Source organism: Mustela erminea, chromosome 1, assembly GCF_009829155.1.
Source record: "Mustela erminea isolate mMusErm1 chromosome 1, mMusErm1.Pri, whole genome shotgun sequence".
In the NCBI taxonomy this organism is placed as follows: Eukaryota; Metazoa; Chordata; class Mammalia; order Carnivora; family Mustelidae; genus Mustela; species Mustela erminea.
In genome coordinates, this window is record NC_045614.1 from 62,244,013 (window position 1) to 62,261,769 (window position 17,757).

Here is a 17,757-nt window from a genome sequence, read left to right on the forward strand (position 1 = left end):
TAAGACCCATATGTTTATGAAAACAAAAGACTGTTAACAACTGAAACCTTACATCTTCATCATTAGCTGAGCAATTAAATAAATCATAGAACTGTAAGACATGAAAAGAAATATTTCCTTGTATGCTCGTGTGGAAGGACCTCCAAGCTATATTGTTCCATGAAAAAAGCAAGGCACAAGAGAGTACTCAAAGCACACTCCCATGTATGTATTATAAAAGATGTATACTGGTACATATATGCTTCTCTTGCCTGTCATTACCACTAATTATTCACTGTATCACTGCACTTAATTTTTAATGAAAAACTAAGAATATGAGCTTACTAATTGATCCATCTGGAAAGTGAGTGAAGGCTTGGCAGGCAGGGCATGGTCCCTCTACAGATACTCAGCACCCAGGGCTTTTCCATATGACCTCTCGGCCCTCAGAAAAGCCTGTGTCTTGGCTAGGATGAGTGGGGGTAGGAGGGAAGCCAGCCTGCAGGGAATGTAATTCTTCCTCTGTTCCCTTGTTTCCATCTAGTGCCTGTTCTGAAAATTTTAAATGCACACACACCAAAAGGAATCCTGACTATAATTACACCAATTTTGACAACTTTGGCTGGTCTTTCCTTGGCATGTTTCGGCTTATGACCCAAGATTCCTGGGAGAAGCTTTATCAACAGGTTATTTAATTATTCTCTCTCTCTTGTTCTCCTCCCCTGCCCTCCTCCCTTCCTCCTCCCCTCCTCCATAGCTCATCTATCTTTCTGTCATTTATTCATAACTTACCATCTACCCTCCTTCTCTGTCATCTGTTCCTCATCCTCAATAGTTGTACTGTTAAATTCTACCTTAGATATTCTGTTAGAAACATCAAAAACTGGGCGCCTGGGTGGCTCAGTGGGTTAAAGCCTCTGCCTTCAGCTTGGGTCGTGATCCCAAGGTCCTGGGATCGAGCCCCGAACCGGGCTCTCTGCTCAGCGGGGAGCCTGCCTCCTCCTCTCTCTCTCTGCCTGCCTCTCTGCCTGCTTGTGATCTCTGTCTGTCAAATAAATAAAATCTTTAAAAAAAAAATTTTTTTTTTAAAAAGGAAAAGGAACATCAATAACCATCTCCTCCTCCTAGAAATGTTAGCCCTCTCTGGATTCCCTTCTACCCATAGTTCTACTACCAGTGCTTCCTTCAGTTTTTTTTTTTTTAATAATAATTAATTTTTTAAAAAAATTATTTTCAGCATAACAGTATTCATTGTTTTTGCACCACACCCAGTGCTCCATGCAATCCGTGCCCTCTCCAATACCCACCACCTGGTTTCCCCAACCTCCCACCCCCCCGCCGCTTCAAACCCCGCAGATTGTTTTTCAGAGTCCATAGTCTCTCATGGTTCACCTCCCCTTCCAATTTCCCCCAACTCCCTTCTCCTCTCTAACTCCCCTTGTCCTCCATGATCAGTTTAAAGCATTCCTTCTTCTGCCTTTTAAATTCTAAAATGCAACTACCCTTGAGAAAGTCCTAACAAAGTACCACACCTTACATGGGAATGTAGGGATGACATCTGCTCATTGATGGGCGTCAGAAGTCCCTGGGTTATGGGAGGCTATAGACGATACTGTGGACAGCTGACCCGAGCACTGCTGGGGGGAGGATCTGTTGCTACTGTATCATGTCCCCTTGAGGTGACAGTCACCCCTCTATAGAGAAAGGCTGGAGAAGCAAGTATGTGCTCTGTCTTTTCCAGACCTTGCGTACCTCAGGGCTCTACTCAGTCTTCTTCTTTGTGGTGGTCATCTTTCTGGGCTCTTTCTACCTGATTAACTTAACTCTGGCTGTTGTCACTATGGCTTATGAGGAACAGAACAGAAATGTAGCTGCTGAGACAGAGGCCAAGGAGAAGATGTTCCAGGAAGCCCAGCGGCTGCTGAAGGAGGAGAAGGAGGTAGGGGCACGCAGTGTCAGACAGTGAGGTCTGCTTGTGGGGGTGTGGACTGCAGAGGCTGTGAGACCTGGTCTCAGAGCTTTCTCTACTGGTGCTTTTCTGAGAATTTAAGACCTGTGAAGACAGGCTGTGCTGCTGTCTCTCATTACAATGTCCAGGCACAGAGCTCTTAAGAATCGGGAACCCTAGGTTTTCTGAAACCTGGGCCTTCTAGGACAGACCCCAGACTGCTGGCTAGAAGATAAAATGTGCATAAGTATAAACTAAGTCTTTGCCGCAGGATTACTAATGGGAATCTGGAGATGTTTGTGCTCCAGGTCTTTGCCTGGGAGGGCTTGGGAAAGCAGTAATGGTGCTCTAAAGACAGCAGCTGTGATCACCTCTCTCTTCTTGAAATTCCTGTCATATTTATAGCCCATTTTCATTGTTTCCTTGGTATCATTTTCCCAATTCTAAGATTTCAGGAACATGTTTTATACTCTTTCTCATCCTGCACAGAGATTTGTCAGTGGGGAGTCCATCAAGTTTAATACCTGCTTTGTCAGGCACAAGCATTTATTGAGTGCCTAGCACATCCTAGACTCTGTGCTAAGGGTTAGTGATAGAGCTATGGAAGAGTTAACCTTGCCTCTGAGATTGCATTTTCTGTGGATAAACAAACAGGGTATGTGCCCCTGCTAAAAAATAACAAAGCTAGCATATTCCACGTAGGTGATAAGCAGTCTAAATGGTATGATGCTTCCAGAAGAGAGGAGAGAACACTCACGATGATCTATTTATTAATTGCTTTTGTTCACTTTCTAAGGCTCTGGTTGCCATGGGAATTGACAGAAGTTCACTTAATTCCCTTGAAGCGTCATCTTTTTCCCCAAAGAAGAGAAAGCTTTTTGGTAAAAGTAAAAGAAAGTCCTTTTTTTTGAGAGACTCTGGGAAAGACCAGCCTCCAGGATCAGATTCTGAGGAAGATTCCACAAAAAAGGCAAGTCTTAGCCCAGGAATTAATGATACTATAGCACTGTTAGGGGAACAGGTCAAGTTGGCAGTCTAATTGAAAGGATTCCTTCATTCATTTACTCATTTATCCTCTCATCCATTTGTGCATACTTTCTCACGTCTATGTGTCTATTCAACTACCCATTTATTTACAAGCATCATTCGAAGTTTTGACAGTGTTTACTCTCTGCTTGGCATTGGGGTAAGTACTGGGGATACATGAGATGTATGAAACAGACAACAGAAGACACACTAACAAGGAGGCAGTTACTGTTCAGTGTGATGACTGACATAATGATTGCTATGGGAGAACAGAGAAGGAGCAGTGTTGTAGTGGAGGTTCCCTCCAAAGGAAGTTCTGAGATGCTAGAGTGCAAGTAGATTATTTGGGAAGTGATCTCAGGAAGCACCAAGAGGAGAGGGAAGAAAGGATACATGGAAGAGAAAGGTGGCCAGTTAAGGTTCATTATCAAGCCAGTTACCACTGAAAGTAGTTGATGTTTAATCTCCATGGAGTGAGGACACTAGAGCATTTATATGCCAACATTGGTCGATCATTATTTCCAGACTGCTGGGTTCTGGAGATAATCATTTTTGCGGATTTTTGACTTGGCATGCATTAGGTCAAAGGGTGGTCAGGTTGCCAGAGAAAGCCTCAGGTAAGACCCAGGGACAAAGATTCAGCCAACAGCAGCATCTGCTTCCAACAACCAACCCAGAATTGGTGGAAGTGGGAGAAGCATGGATTGGAAGCAGTGTCTGTGCTGAGAGGGTGAATTAATGTTTCATCCTTTGGTAAAAACTGAATGGAGCACCAAAGGTAGAGGGAACAGCACATACAAAGGCCTGGAGGCAGAGGAGAGCTGGAGAACATGATCCAATGGGACACTTGGGAGTGTATGTGCACATGCACTTGTGTGTATGTGATGAAGCTAGAGGGTGGGTGGTGAGAAACTGTAGTAGTAAGATGGGATCATCACAAAAGGCCATGAAGCCAGCTCAGGGGTTCACCCTTTACCTGGAGAGCAAGGACTAAGCAGTACTGAAAGGTTTTAAGCAAAAGAGTGACAACCAGATTGATAGTTTTAAAATCCCAAATGCATTGAAGAGATGGGATGGGACTAGAACAGAATTGGATGCAGCCAGTTAAGAAGCTGTGGCAGTAATCCAAGTGGCGATAGGGGCTTAAACTGTCGTTAGGGCAGGAGGATGAAGAGAGAATGACAGGGTGCAGTGATCTCCAGAAAATAAGATTCAGCAGTCAAATAGATGTACGGGGAGCGGGGAGCTGTCCGGTTAATGGCTTGGGTAGACAACTTGATAGAGGGTAGTTTACTGAGACAGGAAAGGAACATGTGCTGGGAGTGCAGAAGAAGGCAAGTTCAGTTTTGGGCATGGCAAGTTTGAAATGCCTGTGGGGCATCCTAGCAGGGATGTTGAGTCGGCCATAGGATATGCAGAAAGGAAGCTATGGGGGGATATGGGGTAGGAAAAAAGCACCCCTTCTTTTTTAAAATTTTATTTTTAAAAATTTTTAAATTAACATATAATATATTATTAGCCCCAGGTGTATGAATCACCAGGTTTATACTTCACAGCACTCACCATAGCACATACCTTACCCAATGTCCATAACCCAACCATCCTCTCCTTACACCCCTCTCCCCCAAAACCCTCAGTTTGTTTTGTGAGGTTAAGGGTCTCTTACGGTTTGTCTCCCTCCCGATCTAATCTTGTTTCATTTATTCCTTTCCTACCCCCGAAACCCCACATGTTGCCTCTCAAATTCCTGATATCTGGGAGATCACATGATAATTTTCTTTCTCTGATTGACTTATTTTGCTCCCCATTCCCTTTTTAAATCAGTGAAGTAGGGCACGTTCAAACATGTTTTAATTGTGAAGAGAGACTTGTGAGGGGAGGAAAATGTTGAAGATACAGACCATGGAATAACGGCTAGAGCCACTTTCCTGAGGTGGAAGGAGGAGGTGAAGTGGTCAGAAGGGGCCTGTGCACACCTGAGGGTGGGTCAGGAAAGCGGGTCTATGAGTCTTTGCTGAAGTAGGTGATCAGAACTCATTCACTCCTGTGAGCAGCTCTCTCATGGAGTGACAGGGACCGATCTCTTGGTTTAGAGACTTCTTTAATGTCAGGACATAGCATATTGAAGAGACTGTAAATTTTTTTTTAGTGTTTTGAGGGGTTTTCCTCATTTCACAAAACAATAGACCAAGACCAGACAGCTAATAAGAAGTCTTAAACCGAAAGAGAAATAGCTATAGAAAGACTATAGGTTGCCTTTAAAATAGCTTATCGCAAGGGATAGTTTGCTCTGGGGCCCTGGTTGGTCAGGACTTTGGGGAAATAAATCATTATGGATAGTTTCTAGGTTTCTGAAGATGTGTGTCTTTTCACCTCCAGAGACTTCAGAATTGGAGGTAAGGTCAGAATCAAGCTCCTGGGCACAGCCTGAAAGAGTGCTTGACATTTAGTATATAGATTTTGTTGTATTTATTTTGGCTGTTCTTTTTAGTTACTGACTGTTTCAAAATCAACTTAGGCAGCCATTCAAGGCACTTCACTATCTGACCCCAATCCACCCTTCTGAATGTATCCCCCACTTATGCCACTCAAAAACATTGTTTCTAAATTCAGCTTTTTATTGATTCTGTGCTCTCAACTGTTATTCATTAGTTTTTGTAAAATTTTGTTTGCTCTTTGTTGACAATGAATAAATCACAGAGAAAGAAAATTTTCTGTCACTGGGACCCTTGAAATGTGCATGCATAAGAAATATGAATGTTCAAACTATATTGCACTTATCTACTAAATATGAAATACAAAAACTGAACCTTTAGCGTGCCATGAAGTGGAAGCGAGTGGACCTCTATGAGATATGAAGTGTCTTTGAGGCATGTGCCATTGAAACAAAGTAGCTTGTGAGGTTTTGAGGAGAGGCAGTTCCTTTGCTTTGAAGGTCCACCATGCCTGCCTTCTCTTACAGCCACACATCCTAGAGCAAACCAAACGACTATCCCAGAATCTGTCAGTGGATTACTTCGATGAGCACGGGGACCCCTTCCAAAGACAGAGGGCCCTGAGCGCTGTCAGCATCCTCACCATCACCATGCAGGGTAAGCTCTGTCTCTCAGCCGCAGGGAGAGCTGAACTTCCATGACGTCTCTCCATTCTCCTCTCCTCCCCCAGGAGCTCTCTGAAGCCCAGTGAACTTCCTGATGAGTCACTTCTTCTGTCTAATTTGAGCATGCAAGCTAAGTGACTCAGAAGAAGTGGGCCCACCCTGAGTTGGCCCTTGGGTAGTGGTGGGAACTGGCTAGGCTTGGGATGGGACTTGGGACCAAGAGTACAGACAGGACCTCCCAATCAGGCCAGGGAGTCACAGGAGGTTGCAATGACAATGATAGTGACCAAAGAAGAGAAGACACAGAAGTTACCAGTGGGATACGGTTATATTCGAAGTTAGTGTTAGGAATCTGGCATGGACAGTGGAAGACCATGTAGATAGGCTGGAACCATCTGATGGACCTCAATCACGGCAGGTAGCCAGGATCCAACTAAGAGTTTGGTGATCAAAGGCAGGACTCAAGTCCTTACAAGGATGGGGTCCGATTGATCCTTAGCACTTTTGAGCCTGTCGTATCACCTCATTTGGCTTGCATGGGTCCCTGAAATGGTGCCAGGGAAATCAGGGGTCCAGTGGCCTGATGGCTGAACTCAACTAGCTGGAGAGTACTTTTTCTTTAATACTTCTCCTTCCCTTGAGCCCTGGTAGCTCTGTGTACCTCTGTTACAGCTCTCACCCTGGTTTGCCTTGAATGAACATAACTTGATTTTCTATTTCTCTCTATCATGGGTTCACATCCAGTGTTGGCTTCCATATCTCTATCTCTAGCAGTGCAGCACAGCTCCCAGATGCTCAATACAAGTATGAAAACTAAATGTACATGGCTATACCACATGGAAGTTGTGTTTGGGAAACCTTTCCTGCTACACCCATCAGCATTCTTCTTGGTTGATCAGGTTCATAGGAGACCCTAAGGACGTGGGGAGAAGAAATGCACTCAGGCCAACAGCAGCCAGATGGATTCAGAGCTAACTACTCAATTGCTCTTTCATTCTTCTCCAGAACAAGAAAAATCACAGGAGCCTTGCCTCCCATGTGGGGAAAACCTGGCATCCAGATACCTTGTGTGGAACTGTAGCCCCCAGTGGCTGTGCATTAAGAAGGCCTTGAGAACCGTGATGACTGATCCTTTTACTGAGCTGGCCATCACCATCTGTATCATCATCAACACTATCTTCTTGGCCATGGATCATTACAAAATGGACAAGAGTTTTTCTTCTATGTTGCATATAGGGAATTTGGTAACTTTAGGCTTTTTAAAAGATAAAAATATTTCAAACTGTGAGTTATAATTCTTTCAAAGTCTAAACCTGTCGTGAGTGGCCGAACCTAGCCTAGGTCTTTGGTCCCCTTAAGTAGAGTAAAGGGAAAAGATGACTATTAGGATTTTGTTTTTACCCAGTTCAGTAATTTACCATGGGGCCTGTGTTGACCCTCTGGTATGCCTTAGCATCTCTTTAGTCATCCTGTGGGAACCCAGAAGCCAGCAGACATGTTAAAAGTTCAGCCATTTGGGATAATCAAGAAAATGTTAACCATATCCAGAGACCTTGGTAATGTGTCCCCTGGTCCCCGGTGATATGGATGACACCGTTTGTCACAAAATAATGTGACTGCCAATACTAGGTGTTATTCCCCCTAGAAAGGCGGGTCAGGGCCTGGCAGCTGTGGGAGGCATACTTTCCCAGGAGTTGTACAGAGCTTATGGGGTAGTAGGGGAGCCTCTAGACTTCAGCCTGCTTCAACATGTTTCTCATTGGATGCATCTAGTCCCAGTTAAACTAGGAAAACTAAGATAGGAGAGCAGAACCCCCCATGAACTATTCAATTTATTGTTTGTGGAGAAGGCATTCTCTTTTTCCCCCTGAGGATTAATTAATCCGAAATATCAGAAATAACAAATAATTATCCACTGAATGTTCTACCTTAATTAGCTAATGAGTTAATCTTACCAGACATCTAACCATTTATTCTTGAAGTTTTATTTTATTTTTCCAACTTAAGAAGCAATACATGCTTTTTTAAATTTCTAAAAAAGGAAAGTACAGATAAGGGAAATACAAAGAAGAAACTTATTTCCTATGGTCCTATTAGCAAAGATGACCATTTTTAGCATTGCAGAGGATTTCTAGTCAATATGTAGGCATGTATTTTTTAATTATTTTACACTGATCAGAACCCACTGTACCTATTGAATCAGAAGCTGGTCCACAGAGCTGCTTCTGTGCATCAGGTTGAGGTTACCCTCAGTTATGTGTTCCTCTCAGGGACCACAGTGCATGGCTAGAGTGGTTCTCCGTACAGAAAGTGTGCATTTAAGTTTCTTTCCCCAAACTGCCCTTGAGAAGAAGTGCTCTGTAGGTGTGTGTGGGTCAGATTAGATTTCATGCTGCACGACAAACCTAACACACATGGTACCTTTGAACAGGCTGGTGTTTTCTGGGCTAAAGGCCAGGGTATTCAGCTCTCTCCAGATGATGTATCCCAGAAATGTGTTGACAGTGTTATTTCACTTGGAGACAGAAAGCTGTGCCTGCAGGTTCCTGCCTCAGCAGAGTCAGCAGACCCAGCAGACCCATGTTTCAGCACTTCCTGGTAGATGGATTTATTAGCTAAGTTCCAGAGAATACCCAAAGTACCCAGAATCTTGCCCCTAGGCAGGGCTTCCTAGTTTGCAAAAGTGGTCTGTCCATCCCTTCATTTGCTGATCCAGCTGTGAAAGTGACACAGCCACCCTTTCAGATTTCCCACTGACTAGGTATTCTGGGTGTTGAGATGAAGCTGCATTTTGCAGTCAGAAGCTGGATAATTAAGTGACATTCTTCTTCACTCTCTCCAGAAATGGTACAGAAGGAGGCACAGAGATATTGTTGATGTCTGAGTTCACAGGTAGCAGCTGTGCTTCAGGCCCTGAAAACTGATGAGAAACAGGCAGAACTGGCTTTGTGGCCTGTGCTTCCATTCCATGTGCCCCATTCCCTAAACTAACACAATATGTTGGGGAGCCTGGGTAGCTCAGTTGGTTAAGTGGCTGTGTTCAGCTCAGGTCATGATCCCAGCGTCCTGGGATCGAGCCCCACATTGTGCTTCTTCCTCCCTCTCTCCCCCTCCTCCATCTCATTCTATCTCTCACTCTCTCTCTTAAATAAATAAGTAAAGTCTTAAAAAAAAAAAAAGACTTAACACACAATGCAAAGGTGGTAGCCACCTCATCTTCTGTACCCCCATAGCAGTATGCAGTGGTGAAGGGAGGTTTTGGAGCCTTGAGTTCCCAAGAACACATCCCTTCCTCCTCTGACAGGTGGACCAGGGTTCAACTGGCCTGTGCAGTTCTGTGGGACTGGACTTGGAAATGGACTCTCTAAGCTTTGGTATTGCTTAAATCAGAGGAGTACACTGTAGGGCTAGACCCCTAAAGCTTGAAGGGGACAGGAGAGAGATGAGGAGCTCAAAAAGGGACAGGGATCAGTCCAGCACAATTAACTATAATAACACTGCATGATTTTAGGCACTGGTTGTGGCTCTGAGCAGAAGCCATTGCGATATTTAAAGAGAAAAAAAAGATAGATACGAGCTTAGGGTTTTCTTTGCCACCTTGACTTCTTTTCTCTTTGTCTATCTTGGATTTGTCTTTGCCTATCCTTTTTTAACTGTGTCACTTTATTTTAGGAATTTTTAAAATAAATAGTAAGTCAGCAAATTATTTATAAAAACAGATCATGTGTTACTTTTAATAAGGAGATTTTTTTTCATTATGGAGACTTAAAAATCATTTCTGAGTTATTTTTCTTTTCCAGCACTGTGGAGGACAGCCTTATTATTGACAACCTTTTTAATATTACCTTATTATTTTCATACTATTGTTTTCTCATATCTATTTAGTTGTGTCTATGTTAGAATGTGCTATTTGCTATGAAGAAATGCTTTGTTTTATCTTCTGCAAAGATGTAGATGATAGATTTAGTTTTGAATTTAGCTACCACTAATTGAACATTGTGCAATGTTTTTAAGCCTGTATTTATCGAATTTTCAAAGACAAAAACAAAAACACTTATTTGTACCCATGGAAATCACATAGTTTAGCACTTTCTTAACTCTTGCCCTTCCTTTTAATGCTTTGGTATTTTGTTTTGGAATAATGGATCCTGCATTCTGTGGGTGAATAATAGGATTTAGGATTATATCCCAACTCACTGACCCTCCTTTCAGTCATAACCAAGATATTTATCCCAAGATATTCATCATATAGGATAAGCCTATATATTGAGTTGCTTAATGATGTTTTCCTGTTCCTAGCAGTGTTTTTCAGTTCTTTGCTCTGGGGCCCCTTTTAATTTTTTTTTTTTTTTCTGATCAGTGTTGAGATTGAGTGATTCTGCTTTATAGAGGATATTTATCATCAGTTTTTAGAGCTGTTATGTATCCTGCCCCTCCCCTCATTTGGGAGGTTGTATTGACATTTTAAAGGAACTTAGAGGGGGAATTGCTTGACACTTTCTATCACCCTGCCTTCTATCAAAATCCAATTGTGCCTTGGGAAATAATATCTCATTCTCCACCCTGATGTCTGTGAGCTTGGTAATATAGTAATGGGCACTGTGGTGGGGAGGGGTGAGAGGAGCAAAGTAAATAAAAATGCGTTTTGTTTTTTTGTAATCTCTGCAGTTCCCTTGGACCATTCTGAGAAGTGTACCTTCAAGGAGAGATAGTTTCCTTTTCTCATTCTTCCATATGTCACCGTAGGTTTTCGCTGGCGTTTTCATGGCAGAAATGTGCCTAAAAATTATTGCGCTTGACCCCTACAACTACTTTCGCCGGGGCTGGAACATTTTTGACAGCATTGTTGCTCTTCTGAGTTTTGCAGATGTGATGAACAGTATAGTTTTAGGGAAAAAAAAAAATCTGCTGTTTCTCCGTCCCTTAAGAGTGGTAAGGCACTTACTATTTCGTTTTACTGACTCTGTTAGCTGCCAGAATTGACAAAAGTCTTGACTAAGTTCAGTGGCTATTTTGCATTAAACATGAACTCATCCTACCTTAACCAGAGAATCAGAACTGAGCTCCTCCTCCCACCCAGGTTTGCATACTCCTGGGGAGTCCCAGGACGTCTCCTCCCAGCTGAACCCCTGCCTCCTCCATCCCACGATGACTCCTTAGATAACCTGACGCAACATGGTGTGTTCTGGTAATCAAGATTCGGCTTCTTGCTCAGCATAGCCCCCTCCCATGATCTCTTTCCCACCATTCACCCCTGAGCTCTGCGCCAGGCACCCTCATATCTGGGCTTACCAAGGGGGAATAGACTATAGAGTCCAGGAGGGGGCTGGGCGCTGCTGGCAGATGCTGTCTCAGTAGTTTCCTCCTGACTGCTTCCAGTGTCATTCCTGTCCTGTGGTCTTTGTACTCCATCTGCTGACCATGGATGTATTCTGGTGACCTTTGCAGATGCACTTGAGAGGAGCTGACCTAAGGAGCACTCCAAGCTGAGGAAAGTACTATCTTCATGAAGTTTACCCTTTAGACATGAGACAAGAGAGGGCCAGAAATGAGGCAAAGTAGAGTGTGTGACAGACACCGTGAGAGGCATAGATAGAAAACTACAGGGAAACCACACCTGATAGGGGAATCGGGAAGCCATAAAAGGAGACCCTTGATCCTCTTTCAGAGATTTACTTTTTCTTTTGGCAGGGATAAGCCTACAGAGTAAGGCATTTTTTTCAGTTACGTAGGCATACATTTTATACTTGGGATATGTTAGGCGCTCACACTGCTCAAGGTCAGAAATGATTAACTTGCTCTCCTAGAGTTTCACTGGCACTTAGGTGAGCAACATTATATTTGCTTTACAATTGTTTAGGCTTATTACAGCCATGCTCTGAGGGGAGAAACTGTACAGTATTGTCTCTGTATTACAGAAGCATGATTTCTCCCTTAGGCGCCCCAAGTTCCCTTCTGAGGACACAGTGCTGTTCCTTCTCCTGGGTCTTCAGTCTTACTGACCTGCAGTATTTCCCCCAAATAGTTGATACTTAACAGGGTTGTACTTGGGAGTGAAACCACACTGGTTTATGTTGGAAGTTAAAATAAGAAATAAGCTTTGAAACTGGTTGTTGTGTTGTCTCCCATAGGTCTGTAAAATTCTGTGGGAAAAAACTTCTGAAAAAAGTGTGTGTGTTTTGAGTAGCTGACTGCTTTTTCTCTCTTGGATATAAAGTACTGTATTCCTCCTATCATTGTTAGAAGTTTAGATTCAAATTTGTGACCTGACTTATATGATACAGGAGTTAGCAATTTTTTTCTGTAAAAGGTCAGATGGTAAATATTTTCAGTCTTACAAGCTGTATGGTCTCTGTTGAAATCACTCAACTCTGCTGTTGTAGCACAGAAATAGCCATAGACATTTGAGAATGAATGGGTGTGGCTGTGTTGCAACAGAACTTTATTTACAGATGCAAAAATTTGAACGTAATACTATTTTCATATGTGATGAAATACCCTTCTTTTGATTATTTTCCAACCTTTTTAAAAATTTAATTTAATTTTATTTTTTTCAGTGTTTCAAAATTCATTGTTTACTCACCACACCCAGTTCTCCATGCAATACACGCCCTCTTTCACCACCAGGTTCACCCTACCCCCATCCCCCCAAAACCTTCAGTTTGTTAGGCCACACAAAAATAGGCAGTGAGCTGGATTTGGCCCTTGGGCTACAGTTTTTGACCCTTGATATATTATACAGGATTCCAAAACATTAACTTCATGCAATAAACATGTATGCTTAATTCTATCTTCATGACTCCAAAGTCTTTATCATTTAACAAAAATTAGAACAAAATGTTTCCATTTTCAAAACAAAAAGTTTTGCCTCTCACGGTGTCTGTCACACTCTACTTTGCCTCATTTCTAGCCCTGTCTAGGTATTATCATGGGCCAAGGAGTGGATGACTATGTTTAGGATGGTTTTGACTTTGAAAAGATTTTTGAAAGTCATAAATGCTATGGTTTGGGAGCATGTCATTTGCTATATAGCTGAGCAGATGGAATTTGTCTTTAACTGGCTTTTCTTCTTCTTTTGCTTATTGTCTTTTTTTTTTTTTTTTTTTTTTTTTACAGCTGAGGGTCTTCAAGTTAGCCAAATCCTGGCCAACTTTAAACACACTGATAAAGATAATTGGCCATTCCGTTGGAGCCCTGGGAAACCTCACCGTGGTCCTGGCTATTGTGGTCTTTATTTTCTCAGTGGTTGGCATGCAGGTTTTTGGCTCTAAATTCAGTTCTGTAAAGAGCAATAAAACATCCTGTGGACCTACAGTCCCATGTTTACGACGCTGGCACATGGGGGATTTCTACCATTCCTTTTTGGTGGTATTCCGCATCCTCTGTGGTGAATGGATTGAAAACATGTGGGAATGTATGCAAGCAACAAATCAAACACTGTGCGTTGTCGTCTTTCTGTTGATCATGGTGATAGGAAAACTTGTGGTGAGTGTCTTAGATTTTTTTTTTTAACATATGGATTACACAAATGTATTAGCTTCTTTTGCAATACTTTACTGGTAATTATTATTCTAAATATGATATTGCACATTCAATGTTTTATAATATTAAAATCTGCATTTGAATTTGACTCAAGGAAATTATAAAAAGCATGAAACAAAACTTTCTTTTCACATACTTCTCATATTGAATGATACCCCAATATCTGTTTTATTCCAGGTGATTATTCTAAGATAATTGTATTCTCTTTGTGAATGAATAGCTGAGGTAGGAGTTTGTGACTTAATTTGATCAATAAATTGTAAAGGGATATCTAGTGAGAAAGTTTGCTTGTTCTTAAAAAAAAAAAAAAAAGGGATGAGCTAAAAAAAAAAATGGTCCTTTTACTTTCTCCGGACCTTTTTAGGACCATGATTCCTGGTAGAACTGCAAACCTAATGCAAGCATGAGAAGAACTACCCTAAGATAAAGCCAGCTGAGGAAGGTAGAGGGAAAAGGGGAAGAGACCGAACTTTGTATCATAATTGGTCCTTCTGTTTTATTTTCAAACTTCTTAACTTACGTTTTCTTCTTGTGTAAGTTGCTTGAGTCTGTCACTTGCAGCTGGAAACAGATCTTATTAGCTAATTGGGTACCCAGTAAGGGCATGCAACGACAGAAGACACACAGGATACCTGAGCACAAGGTCTTCAGAATCAAGTTGGGGCTCTCATGCAGATATACTGAACCATCCACATGCACACGATGGCTTTATCTTATGTGACTGACCAGCAATGTTAGATAGACAGTAAGTGGTACAAAAGATCAGAAGAGCAGAATATCAGAATATGACCGGGACACCTGGGTGGCTCAGTTGGTTAAGCAACTGCCTTTGGCTCAGGTCATGATCCCAGCGCCCTGGGATCGAGTCCCACATCGGGCTCCTTGCTCGGCAGGGAGCCTGCTTCTCCCTCTGCCTCTGCCTGCCATTCTGTCTGCCTGTGCTCACTCTCTCCCCCTCTCTCTCTCTGATAAATAAATAAAATCTTTAAAAAAAAAAAAAGAATATCAGAATATGACCAATGGAAGTGGGAAGAAAGTGTTAACAAAGGATACGTGGAAGATAGAGTACTTGAGAAGGGAGCTAAAGAGGCAAGGAGCACTTGGCAAACATAAAAGCTTGAGCCAAGGTCTGCAGCTGGAATTCTTGTGGTGAAGCTGTGGGAGACTAGATCCATTCACACTCATAAGACGCTTCTCCCCGAAGGTTGTATATTTTTGAGTCAGTGACAGCCACAAACAAAGGAATTTGTGGAGGTAAAGATGATGAATTTGGAGGGTGTGTAAATGTAGGCAAAAAAGTCCAAGTAGGTAGCTGATGAGATGATCTGAATTTAAAGTGATCCTTGCTTCAACAGAAGAGTTGCAGATTTGATCCAAACCCCTCCAGTTCAGCTCCAATACTTTGTAGTGGTTTGGGGAACAGGACCTAAGGATCCTGCACAAAGCACATCATCTCTCAAGCTGTGCCAGCAGGGTTGGACCCCATGACAGTATTAGGCATCAGACCCGTAGCCCATTCCAGCAAAGCCAAGCTCACTATTTGACTGTTCCTCAAGGAATATATACTTTTTATTTTACCAGTGATCACATAGTTATGCTTTACCCTAGCCAGAATTTACAACATGTGTTGCTTGTATGTGGACAAACTGGTTTTGGCTGTTGGCGCCCTTTCACTTCAGATTTTCTTTCATCTTATCTTCCTGTCTTCCTCAATTTTGTCTCCTTTTATTCATTTTATAGGTGAACTTTCTCAAGAGACAGAGGACATAGCATCTCATTTGACTTAGTTTTGGGTCTTGGTGGAAAAGTTGTTCTAGAAACCTACTATATCTTTCCCTTTGCTATAATTCCCATTCACCTTGTGTGTCCCCCCCTCCCCATCCCAGGTACTCAACCTCTTCATTGCCTTGCTGCTCAATTCCTTCAGTAATGAGGAGAGAGATGGAAACTTGGATGGAGAGTCCAAAAAAACCAAAGTCCAGATAGCCCTGGCTCGGTTCCGCCGGGCTTTTTGCTTTGTAATACACAGTCTTCAGTATTTTTGTCACAAGTGGTGCAGGAGTCAAAACTTGCCAAGGCAAAAAGAGGTGACAGGGGGCCCTGCTGCCAAAGGCAAAGACATCATTCCACTGGTCACAGAGATGAAAAAGAGCCCAGAGAGGAGGGAGGAGTATGATCGGATTTGGTTGGCCCCACTTGCAGAGGAAGACGATGGTTTTGAGTCTCCTGGTGAAAATAATGCACAGCGTGTCACACAACTTGAGGCTGGACAACAGGTATGAAGGTTCATATATAGATGTGAAGGTCATACAAAACTAGAGCTGCCATGAGACACTGGTTGCCTGCCCTGTTCTGAGCACCATGCAGGGATAGGAAGGGTGTAAAAGGTGGAGGCTGCCCTTTAGTACTCCCTCACTTAGAACCTAATGCTGGTTCTAATCATGGTTTTGCACATATGGAGATGGGAGATGGCAGAGAAGTTCAGAGGGGAGCCAGGTCAGAGTGGGCCGGGGCAAGGGAACCAAGTGACTTTGTTTGAACCCTACAAGAGGTATGAAGTTTAGATTAACTGAAAGGTGAGGAAAATGAACTGAGCAGCATAGAAAAGGAGACAGTGGTGGGAACAAGCTCAGCCTCTGAAGGGACCAGTGGTTGAGGAATGGTGGCAGATGAGGGCTGTCAGGGAGTTGAGGTATGATAGATACCCCAATAAATAACTACAGACTTCATTCTGGATGCAGCACAGCTGTCTGTATAGTCCTGAATTTTCCACAATGGTTGAAACATATTGCATAGCCTGGCAATAATTTTAATCATTCTTTTGTTTTTTTTCCATTCTTTCTTTTTTTACTTTTTTAAAATTAATTAATTTATTTTCAGCATAACAGTATTCATTATTTTTTCACCACACCCAGTGCTCCATGCAATCCGTGCCCTCTATAATACCCACCACCTGGTACCCCAACCTTTCACCCCCCCACCACTTCAAACCCCTCAGATTGTTTTTCAGAGTCCATAGTCTCTCATGGTTCACCTCCCCTTCCAATTTACCCCAACTCCCTTCTCCTCTCTAACACCCCTTGTCCTCCATGCTATTTGTTGTGCTCCACAAATAAGTGAAACCATATGATAATTGACTCTCTCTGCTTGACTTATTTCACTCAGCATAATCTCTTCCAGTCCCGTCCATGTTGCTACAAAAGTTGGGTATTCATCCTTTCTGATGGAGGCATAATAATGGGTTTGTGGTGGTGCCTTGTGGTTTCAGGTTTGTTTGTTTTTTTTTTTTTTAAAGAATTTATTTATTTGACACAGAGAGAGAGGTTGCAAGTAGACAGGCAGAGAGAGAGAGGGAAGCAGGCTCCCTGCTGAGCAGAGAGCCTGGTGAAGGTCTTGATCCCAGGACTCTGAGATTATGACCTGAGCCAAAGGCAGAGGCTTAACCCACTGAGCCACCCAGATGCTCCGTGGTTTCAAGTTTTATTTCACTGAAAAATAATGATGTTGCCTAATATATCTTCCTTGGTAAAGTGTCTATTGCCCATTTTTGCTGAGGGATTTCTTATGATTGAGGTGTAAGAGTTTATTACATATTTTGATACAAGTCCTTTGGTATGTGCACCACACATATTTTCTAACTGTGGCTTGTCTTTTACTTTCTTCATGCTATCTTAATGAGCAGAAATTTTTAATTTTGGTGAAGTATAATTTATCAATATTATTCCTTTGAGAATTTAATAGGTTCACCTCTCAGGATCAAGTCTGTGATCCATATCAGTTTAATTCAATGAGCTGTATCATTTTTTCCCTGTATATATAGCTAAATGATTCTAGTATTATATACTGAAAAGATTGTTCTTATGCCACTGAATCACTTGGTATCTTTGTCAGAACCAAATTGGCTATATCTATATTAATCTCTATCGGTTTGTCTATCTATCTGTTTATCTACCTCTCTCAGAACTTCTTCTGGATTCTTAATATGTTTCATTAATCTAGCCATCTGTTTTATAACAATACTGCCCTGTCTTGATTTCTGTAGCTTTATAATAGTTTTGAAAGCACATTGTAAGATTTGGTTCTTTATCAAATTTGTTTTAGCAATTGTAGGGCCTTTACATTTCCTTATGCATTTTAGAATTCAGTGTGTTACCTTTCCATA

At 42.2% G+C, this 17,757-nt stretch overlaps 1 protein-coding gene across 5 annotated transcripts in view; it reads left to right on the forward strand.

The window, feature by feature from the left end:
* Positions 1–17,757, forward strand: part of SCN11A (sodium voltage-gated channel alpha subunit 11) — a 111,963-nt gene that overhangs the window by 51,071 nt on the left and 43,135 nt on the right. For 4 of the 5 annotated variants that reach the window (XM_032350823.1, XM_032351099.1, XM_032351007.1 and 1 more), the window contains 8 exons: positions 524–665; positions 1,721–1,918; positions 2,724–2,897; positions 5,916–6,045; positions 7,059–7,297; positions 10,800–10,985; positions 13,170–13,538; positions 15,482–15,871. In XM_032350823.1, the coding sequence (XP_032206714.1) occupies positions 524–665; positions 1,721–1,918; positions 2,724–2,897; positions 5,916–6,045; positions 7,059–7,297; positions 10,800–10,985; positions 13,170–13,538; positions 15,482–15,871 (1,828 nt within the window). The remainder of the gene's footprint in view (positions 1–523; positions 666–1,720; positions 1,919–2,723; positions 2,898–5,915; positions 6,046–7,058; positions 7,298–10,799; positions 10,986–13,169; positions 13,539–15,481; positions 15,872–17,757) is intronic. The other variant, XM_032351190.1, reaches the window with a different exon arrangement.